This window comes from Salminus brasiliensis, chromosome 19 (assembly GCF_030463535.1).
Source record: "Salminus brasiliensis chromosome 19, fSalBra1.hap2, whole genome shotgun sequence".
NCBI lineage: Eukaryota > Metazoa > Chordata > Actinopteri > Characiformes > Bryconidae > Salminus > Salminus brasiliensis.
This window is the reverse complement of record NC_132896.1, coordinates 31,427,663-31,437,022: the sequence shown is the minus strand read 5'-3', so window position 1 is coordinate 31,437,022 and position 9,360 is coordinate 31,427,663. Positions and strand designations below refer to the sequence as shown.

At 42.4% G+C, this 9,360-nt stretch overlaps 1 protein-coding gene across 6 annotated transcripts in view; it reads left to right on the top strand.

Moving 5' to 3' along the window:
- rapgef2b (Rap guanine nucleotide exchange factor 2b) overlaps positions 1-9,360 on the top strand; it is a 148,614-nt gene that overhangs the window by 69,564 nt on the left and 69,690 nt on the right. For 5 of the 6 annotated variants that reach the window (XM_072663977.1, XM_072663978.1, XM_072663975.1 and 2 more), the window contains 2 exons: positions 584-751; positions 7,876-7,893. In XM_072663977.1, coding sequence (XP_072520078.1) covers positions 584-751; positions 7,876-7,893 — 186 coding nt within the window. The remainder of the gene's footprint in view (positions 1-583; positions 752-7,875; positions 7,894-9,360) is intronic. The other variant, XM_072663976.1, reaches the window with a different exon arrangement.

The following is a 9,360-nucleotide window of genomic DNA, read 5'->3' as shown; positions in this document are numbered from 1 at the left end:
ATCATTACATATTGCTACATTAAACTTTAAATAGTATCATTACCATATAGTATCATTACATTTTGCTACATTAAACATCATATAGTATCATTACCATTACATACATACATTGTTTATTAAGTCATTAATCAGTGCCTCAGACACTGTCCTCGAGCTCCTCCTGGCCTGTTTGACGGCTCGGCATGTTCAGTACATGTACTTTACCTGTAGTCCCCAAGAGAGACACACAGTCTTCACTGGTCTCCTGCAGTGTGTGACAGAGGCCTGTCCTGCTGTGCACAGAAAGCATCCTCCTCTCTCTTCCCTCAGTTTTCCCTCTTCTCTTCTTTGACGTAGGCATCTGAGACTCATCTGAGACACACACACACACACACACACACACACAAACACACGCTTGCACACGCTACAGACAGGCTCACACACCCACTGCTATTTTTACGCAGTGCAAGAGAAAAGGGGGTGGGAGGGGGGCAGACACACACAGAGAGAGAGAGAGAGAGAGAGAGAGGGAGGGCGAGAGAGAGAGAGAGAGAGAGAGAGAGAGAGAGGTAGAGAATCACTCATCTCTCTCTTCTGTTGGCAGGTGGACTATATGGATGAGAATGAGGAGTATTTTCAGCGCCAGGCATCACACAGGCAGTCCCGCCGGAGGTTCCGCAAGATCAACCAGAAGGGCGAGCGGCAGACCATCATCGACACAGTGGACCCGTACCCCGCTGGCAAGCCGCCGGTAGCCCGCGGATACCACACGGTCAGTCCCACACCTACACCTTCCGCTCACTTTCTCACAACTTCACCCTCCCTCGCGGCTGTGCTGCTCCGTTTGTGCTGCCTGCTTTGTGTCCTGCTTGTCGGCTTCGGGCCGGCGCTTGACTCGCCGATATCCCTGCCTGTGTTAGCTAGAACCTGGGTAGTTACCTGGAGAATACTGGTTCTCTGGACTTTAACCTGCCTGTAGCAGTACTGCTGTATCTCAGCCATCTCTGTTAAATAACAGCACCTTTCTGTTAGAAATTTGCCACTTCAGCTATTTCATCTGGAGCAGAACCAAGCAGAACAGAGCAGAACAGGCGAGACTGGACAGCAATAATTAACATAGAGCTGAAGCAGAAGCAATCCTGCGAGTATTATTAGTGATATACTGGATGGTATATCCATGATACAGTGTCCATAAATGACTCGTGGTGTTGTTTATTCATGGTATTCAGAACCTAAAGTATGGAATGTGTCATTTACAGAGAGCCTCAGGTTTAAAATCCATTAAAAAATAAATAATTCTTTAATAATGTTTTATCAAGTTTATCATTACTGCATTAAATAATAATTCAATATAAATACCCAATAACGTGATATAATGTGATACAGAATTTTATCAATACCGCCCAGCACTGCGACGTTCCTTATAGGAAACAATACAAGCAAACTAGCTTACATAGCGACATGCTAGCTTTATGCTAGCTAGCTAGCTTAAACGTGCATTATTTTCAGAGAACTTCAGGTTGTTTTAACGGTTTAAAATCCATAAAAACTAAATAATACTGCGTAGAATTTTGTTTACCAAGAACTTCAGGTTGTGTTAACGGTTTAAAATCCATAAAAACTAAATAATACTGCGTAGAATTTCGTTTACCAAGAACTTCAGGTTGTTTTAACGGTTTAAAATCCATAAAAACTAAATAATACAGCGTAGAATTTCGTTTACCAAGAACTTCAGGTTGTTTTAACGGTTTAAAATCCATAAAAACTAAATAATACTGCGTAGAATTTCGTTTACCAAGAACTTCAGGTTGTTTTAACGGTTTAAAATCCATAAAAACTAAATAATACTGCGTAGAATTTCGTTTACCAAGAACTTCAGGTTGTTTTAACGGTTTAAAATCCATAAAAACTAAATAATACAGCGTAGAATTTCGTTTACCAAGAACTTCAGGTTGTTTTAACGGTTTAAAATCCATAAAAACTAAATAATACTGCGTAGAATTTCGTTTACCAAGAACTTCAGGTTGTTTTAACGGTTTAAAATCCATAAAAACTAAATAATACTGCGTAGAATTTCGTTTACCAAGAACTTCAGGTTGTTTTAACGGTTTAAAATCCATAAAAACTAAATAATACTGCGTAGAATTTCGTTTACCAAAAACTTCAGGTTGTTTTAACGGTTTAAAATCCATAAAAACTAAATAATACAGCGTAGAATTTCGTTTACCAAGAACTTCAGGTTGTTTTAACGGTTTAAAATCCATAAAAACTAAATAATACTGCGTAGAATTTCGTTTACCAAGAGCTTTAGGTTGTTTTAACGGTTTAAAATCCATAAAAACTAAATAATAATGTGTAAAATTTACCCTAGCATAGATTAGCAGCCCTCAGTTTACTAAGTATATAATTACTTCATTAAGTATCAATGCAAACTTGTATATTAACTGATAACTTGATACTGTGATATTTTAATAACAGGTTTCTGTTAGCTCTGTGATATCGTTGGTATTCAGATGAGCTAATGTATGAAATGTACATTTAAAGCGCCTGTTATGTTTATTAATGCTAATTTAAATATCATTGCATAACTGCGACTATATTTAGAAAGGTTAACCAGCTCTTAACCAGCAGAGCGTATGTTGCATTTGAGTTTGGTCATGCTTGGTCATGCTGGTTGACCAGAGTAGTCAACCAGCTTGGTGATGTTGATCATGCTAGTCATGCTGGTCAACTTGCCTGGTCTTGCTGGTCAACCAGCTTGGTTCATCTGGTCATGCTGGTCAACCAACTTGGCGACCATGGTCATGCTACCCATACTGGTCAACTAGCATGGTCTTGCTGGTCAACCAGCTTGGTTCATCTGGTCATGCTGGTCAACCAACTTAGTAAAGCCGTTCATGCTAGTCGACCAGAATGGTGGTATTATCCCATGCTGGTCAACCAGCACGATCAAGCTTGGTCAGATGTTGTTCACACTTGTGAACCACCTAACCCATCAACCTCAAAACCACAGCCCACGCTGGTCGAGAGCTAAGCTGGTCAAACAGCTTAACCAGCTTGACCAGTTTCAGCTAGACAGGGTGTTTTTTCTTCTTCTTCTTCTTCTTCAGGAGGGACGTTAACCCTAAAACCTTTGTTGACCTCTCTAGTGACTGAATGTAGCTACAGTAATTAGCATCTTGACATTAGCTTTAACATTTTCCCCCCCACAGCTTGTATTGCTGCGCTAGCTTTTATGCTAGTCTCGTCTGCTGTAGCTAGTTCCTTGGCTAAGCTTGCTTTTGCCTTGGTGGTGTCTTCATTTTTATGTACGAGTGACCTCGTACATAAACATCGTACATCGTGTTGTCGGTGTGTATTCCCTCATTAGCTTTCCTCTGTCCCTGTCCCTGTCCCTGTCCCTGTCATTCATCTCCTCATGCTAGCATGAGTTAGCACACCTTTCCCGAGCTATGTCTGCTGTGCGTATCCTTCCTTCTTCTGGTTGTCCTGCTCTCTTTTGGCGTCTCGAACGGCTCTTTTTACGCCACTTTTGCAGTTTTCCATGTGCTTTGTTTGCTTCATGTGCTTTGAGGCCGGACGCTAGCTAGCTTTTTAGCATGTTAGCATGTTTGCCGGTTGGTTCCTCATGTTTTTCCGTGCTGTCCCTGTTCGTTTTTTTGTCCGCTGACCTTTCGGCTCAGTGCTAGCCTCAGCGTTGGCCCTCTGTAGGGGCTGTAGTGCTTGTCGGTGTGCCTGTCCATTGTCAGTAGGACTGTGTTGTGCTGGCTAAAGACTCAGCAGTTTGGGCTCGGAGTCCCCACTGCGCTCCGTGATGCACTGCTTTGTGAGTGTGTGTGCTAGCGCAACATCGGTCAGATCCAGCTCGGTCAGGGAGTATGGTGTGGGAGTGTGGGTAGAGGCCTCATTTTTGCACCCCTGTGTTTCTCCAGGCAGGCTAATCCTCCATAGGTAACAAAGCTGCATCACACACTCATGAGCTTCGAACCCAGGGCGTGTGACTGAGTGGAGGTAGAGGCAGCTGTAGGGGAAGGGTGGTGCTTGTGAAGAGAGGGAGGGTGGAGCGAGAACATTTACTATCAATTTCATGAGAGCTGGTAACTGCTAGTGTGGGTTATAGAAGTAGTAATAAAATCCTCTACCTCTGAATATGAGCCCAAACGCTGGAAATAGAGTTATCAAAACATTAACACTCCATGCATTGGCTTTGCAATATATCTAAATAAAGATTACGCACCACGTTAAGCATCAGTTCAGGACAAATTCAATGAAATTAATTAGTTTGTTTTTTTAATTGAATCATTTTAAGAAATATCTGTCCAGTTTCTGTCGAATGTCCCAGATAACACTGCTTTGAACGAGAGGCATGCTTTTCTTGAACCTGTTCACCTACATGAATTGTCATGTTGTATTTGACTAGTGTTGCACTGATACCGATAGTGTAACAATATCAATGACGATACCGATACTACTGATACACACAGTATCGTATCGGCAATAGAGAGCACCGATACCATCAAGCTTACTGACGCCCTACTTTCTTTTTTTCGTTTTTTTAAACACAGAACATTTTAGTTTGCATAATTAGATGTATAAATGGTTATTATCATTAAACAGACATTTAGCACTTTTTGGTTTTTATGCGGTAGGTTTCTATTTCTTGGTTCTGAAGCCAGGAGTTCAGTTTCAGCGACTTGTTTAAAGGGAACACTGAAGTTTAGGAGCTTTTTACACAGAGGCGTGGATGGACCTGGATGTGAAATTGCTGCAGAAGCACTTTCTTTTTTAAAACTGCTGTTTTTAACTGCTCTGAAATGTGAATTTAAACCCCAGTTCAAATCTGTTTGGTGAAGCTAAAGCAAAATGATGCTTCCCAACCTGCACAGGTCTCTGCATTGGGGCCATTTTTATTATTATTTAAAATAATAATATTATTATAATATAATTATAATATTATAAATAGGATTTCTAGCCGTCTATCCAGTTTTTGAGTTGGTATGGTATCAGTATCAGTACTCGGAATCGTCAGATACCTGAAAATCTGGTAACAGAAAGGGAAAAGTGGTATTGGTGCATTACTATATTTTATCATGCATTAGTTTTTGTCCCTTTTCCTAATTTATGGAGAAATATTAAACATGGAAAAAATTCCATAATGAATGGACCAATAGAAATTCTCCAAAATGACTTAAATAATAATCTTTTTACATTGACTACCATTGAAAGTCCAAAAGGCTTTTGGCTTCTCTTGTAGAGTTGCCAATTTGGGGATATATACTATATATATATATGTGTGTGTGTGTGTGTGTATGTATGTATATATATATATATATATATATATATACTGTTATTGACTCGTATTGTTCGATTGGATGGGACTGATGTTTTAGTGTGTGTGAGTTTTGCTTCCAGGGTGTGTTTTTTCAGTGTTCCCTGCAGTGGTGGTATGCACATCTGAGAACTCACGTAGGCGCATTCCTCTTTTTTTCATTCCCCTCCCCTTCCCAATTCTGCTCTCCTCCGTTCCTTGAATTCCTCTCATTCCCAAAGGAAAACTGCCAGTGTTCCCTCATTTGTTTGGGAATAATTCGCTCCCATGAACAGGAAAACTTTGCATCATGTTCCTTTAGCCTTGGGCCAGAGTTTGGAAAAGAGGCGCCGAAACTTTCTCACGACCCCACACGATTTTATCCCAAACTGCTCCCAGTTGTTGAAGCGGTCTGTGGGAAGAAAGGGGACACGTGGTTGCGTTGTTCCCAAACAAAGATCACGTGAGTGCAGCTTTAAGTAAGCCCTGCTGAGTAGCGTCTTCCCTGACCGGTGGGAGCGGCTTCGGAGCAGCTGGATGTGAGGCAGACGTGTGTGTGTGTGTGTGTGTGTGTGTGTGTGTGTGTGTGTGTGTGTGTGGATTTAAACTCCACAACTATTACTGTACAGCTTTAAAAACCACACACACTGCAGATTCATACTGGATTAAAAGCATTTCACAGTCGTTAGTGTCGGATAGTAAAAAGACCCAACCTGCAGATTCATACTGATTTACAGTAACCCCACAGCTGCTACAGTCATGCTGCAAAAACTAGATTCATTCTGGATTAAACTCATTCAACAAATTCTACTGAATTCATGCTATTCATTAAAATCACTCTACAATTAATGCAGTCAGTCTGTAAACAAAACAAAACAAACAAACCAAGAAAACATATTGCAGATTCATACTGGACTTAAATCTTTCCACAGCTGATGCAGTCAGACTGTAGAACTACCAACACACTGCAGATTCATACTGGAATAAAATGACTCCACAATTAATATAGTCAGACAGTAAAACTACACACTTCAGATTCATACTGGATTAAAATGACTCCACAATTCCTACAGTCAGACAGTAAAACTACACACTTCAGATTCATACTGGATTAAAATGACTCCACAATTCCTACAGTCAGACAGTAAAACTACACACTTCAGATTCATACTGGATTAAAATGACTCCACAATTCCTACAGTCAGACTGTAAAACTACACTCTTCAGATTCATACTGGATTAAAATGACTCCACAATTCCTACAGTCAGACTGTAAAACTACACTCTTCAGATTCATACTGGATTAAAATCATGTCACAATTCCTACAGTCAGGCTGTAAAACACACTGCAGATTCATACTGGATTAAAATCATGTCACAATTCCTACAGTCAGGCTGTAGAACACACTGCAGATTCATACTGGATTAAAATCATGTCACAATTCCTACAGTCAGGCTGTAGAACACACTGCAGATTCATACTGGATTAAAATCATGTCACAATTCCTACAGTCAGGCTGTAGAACACACTGCAGATTCATACTGGATTAAAAGCATGCCACACAGTAAAACTGCACATCACAGATTCATACTGGATTAAACCTTTCCACACTAATACAGTCAGACTGTAAAACTCTACACACTCTATATTCATACCGGATTTAAGTATAACCTTTAGGCTGTATAAGCTTTCTTTACTTGTTAGCTATATTAGCCTCGCAGCTCCAGCGCTAAGATAAAAAGGCAAGAGGCCTCGAATGATTGACTACATTTGAAATTGGGGCGGGCAATTGATTTTTAACCAAACCATCGCTTTAAAGAGCAACAGAGGATGACGTCCTGGTTAGAGGGGTGGATTAACCGCTTCAGGTCGGGGCTGAATTGACTGGGAATTGAGCCCAAAGTGTTTGTCGTCTTTATTGGAATAAGAGAGGCAGTGTGCCTCCATCCAGCCCAGCCGGCTCACAGATACTGCCCTGTTTTGGCCTCCAAATGAGCACCATCACACTCTTCCTCTGTGTCTCTCTCTCTCTCTCTCTCTCTCTCTCTCTCTCTCTCTCTCTCTGTGTATGTAAGCCAATCAGTGTTAATTGTTGTGTAGCTGAATGGAGCCCCTCAGGCAGCACAGTCGCAGTGTTTGGAGTCAGACCTTCTGAGAGATGTTCAGCTGCATAATTAGTTCAGTGTCTTGCTTACTGAAGTGTCTGGGTGTGTTTCGGGGGGCTTTCAGGCTCGCATTTTGTGTCTGTGCTTTGTACTTTGTGTACTTGTGTGTTATGATGCTGTGCAAGTGTGTGTGTGCGTCCTCAGCGCTGCCCTCTGTCGCCCCTGGAGACCGCCGGGATGAAGGTAGCCGAGCCTTTATGAAGAATGTGTCCCTCTCCTCCTCCCGTAGTATGACTTGCAAAGTGCTTTCCAGCAGGGCTCGGCTGCGCTAGCTGTGTGTGTGTGTATGTGCGTGCGTGTGTGTGTGTGTATGTGCGTGTGTGTGTGTGTGTGTGTGCCTGCACTAACTCTGAGTGCTGTTTATAACCGGCATCTTCTCTGCTTCTCTCCTCTGCTGTCATCTCATTCTGGCCCCTCCTCAGGAATGCATTAAACCTCAGGTATTGTACTTATTCACTGTTTTGTTACTCTGTGTGTGTGTGTGTGTGTGTGTGTTCGTGATTGTGTGTGTGTGTGTGGGATTGTGTTTGTGTGTATATCAGAGAGTAGCAGAGCACACCTGCAGTTGGTTGTATGCTTGTATGATCGATTGTATGAAGGTAATTGTGTGCATTTGGTTGTATACACACACACACACACACTCAGTCACCCACACACACACATTTGTGTGCGTTTGTGTGTGTGTGTGAGATATCCGCCCTACTTGACGCTGAATGTGGTGCTTCAGTAGCTGCTGTTCCTGGAGCTGTGCTGAATGTACTGTAGGTGTGATGCTGCTGGCTTTAATCTGTGCTAACGGCACTAAGCTCCAGTGCGGCTGATATAGCATTAGCCTAGTAAGCCTAATAATGCTGTCCTGGCAGGCTAGCTCGCTACGCTAAGGGCACGACCAATCAAAGTGGAGAAAGCCAGAAGATGGATGGTTTCAGCACAGAGATAACAACAGCAATTGGACACTTTGTGGCTCGGCTAATCTTAATTGTGGAGCGAGATAAAGATCCAGACCTGCTCTGTACACAAGCCTCCACCGGTCAGGGCAGTGCTGCATGTGTGTGTGTGTGTGTGTCTGTGGGTGTGTATCTCCTTGTGTGGGTGTTTGTTTTTGTACATTTCTCGGGACAGAAATGTCCAGATTTTGCAGAGTATCTGCAATAGGTTGTAGTGAGGAGCCAGTAAGGACATTTTGTGTAGGTGATGCCGCACAGTAGAACAGTGCACCACCTCTCCAGAATCCTCCTGAGGGTCTTTTAGTGTAGTTTTTTTAAACACTATTTGGACAAAAGTATTGGGACACCTGTTTCTTTTGAAATCAAGGGCATTAAAGGAGTTTTTCCTGCTTTTCTTGGAGCAACTTTACTGTCTCTACTGTCCATTATTTGGAGGTGCACTGCTATGAGGATTTGTTTGCATTCAGCGACAAGAGCGTTAGTGAGGTCAGGGTGTTGATGATGATCCCCACCCTACCTTATCATCCCCAACTAGCCAACTCATCCCTAACGCACCATTCATCATTCCACTGCTCCACAGCTCAACGCTGGAGGGCTTTATACCCCTCTATAGAGCCCACACCTGGCATTAGGCAACATAGTGCCAATAGCTTCATGTGCTATCTGCTTCAGAGAGTCCTATTCTACTGGCAGTACTTTTCCACAGGGACTAGACAAGCTGTGACCAGCTACCCAATAGTGGACATGGCCAACCGCCATAGTGCCACATCGATTGCACTCACTGGAGTCGTCGTTCTCCTGTGGCATCAATGACCCATGGGACAGCGTAGTTATGCCGTTGGGAGGCACTTAATGAGCGAGAAGGCCATTCTTGATACACCTTGACTACGGCGGCTCGTGAAATTTGCGGCTTCAGACATACACCCTATTATCTTCCTTCTGGACATCGGTCAAATCACG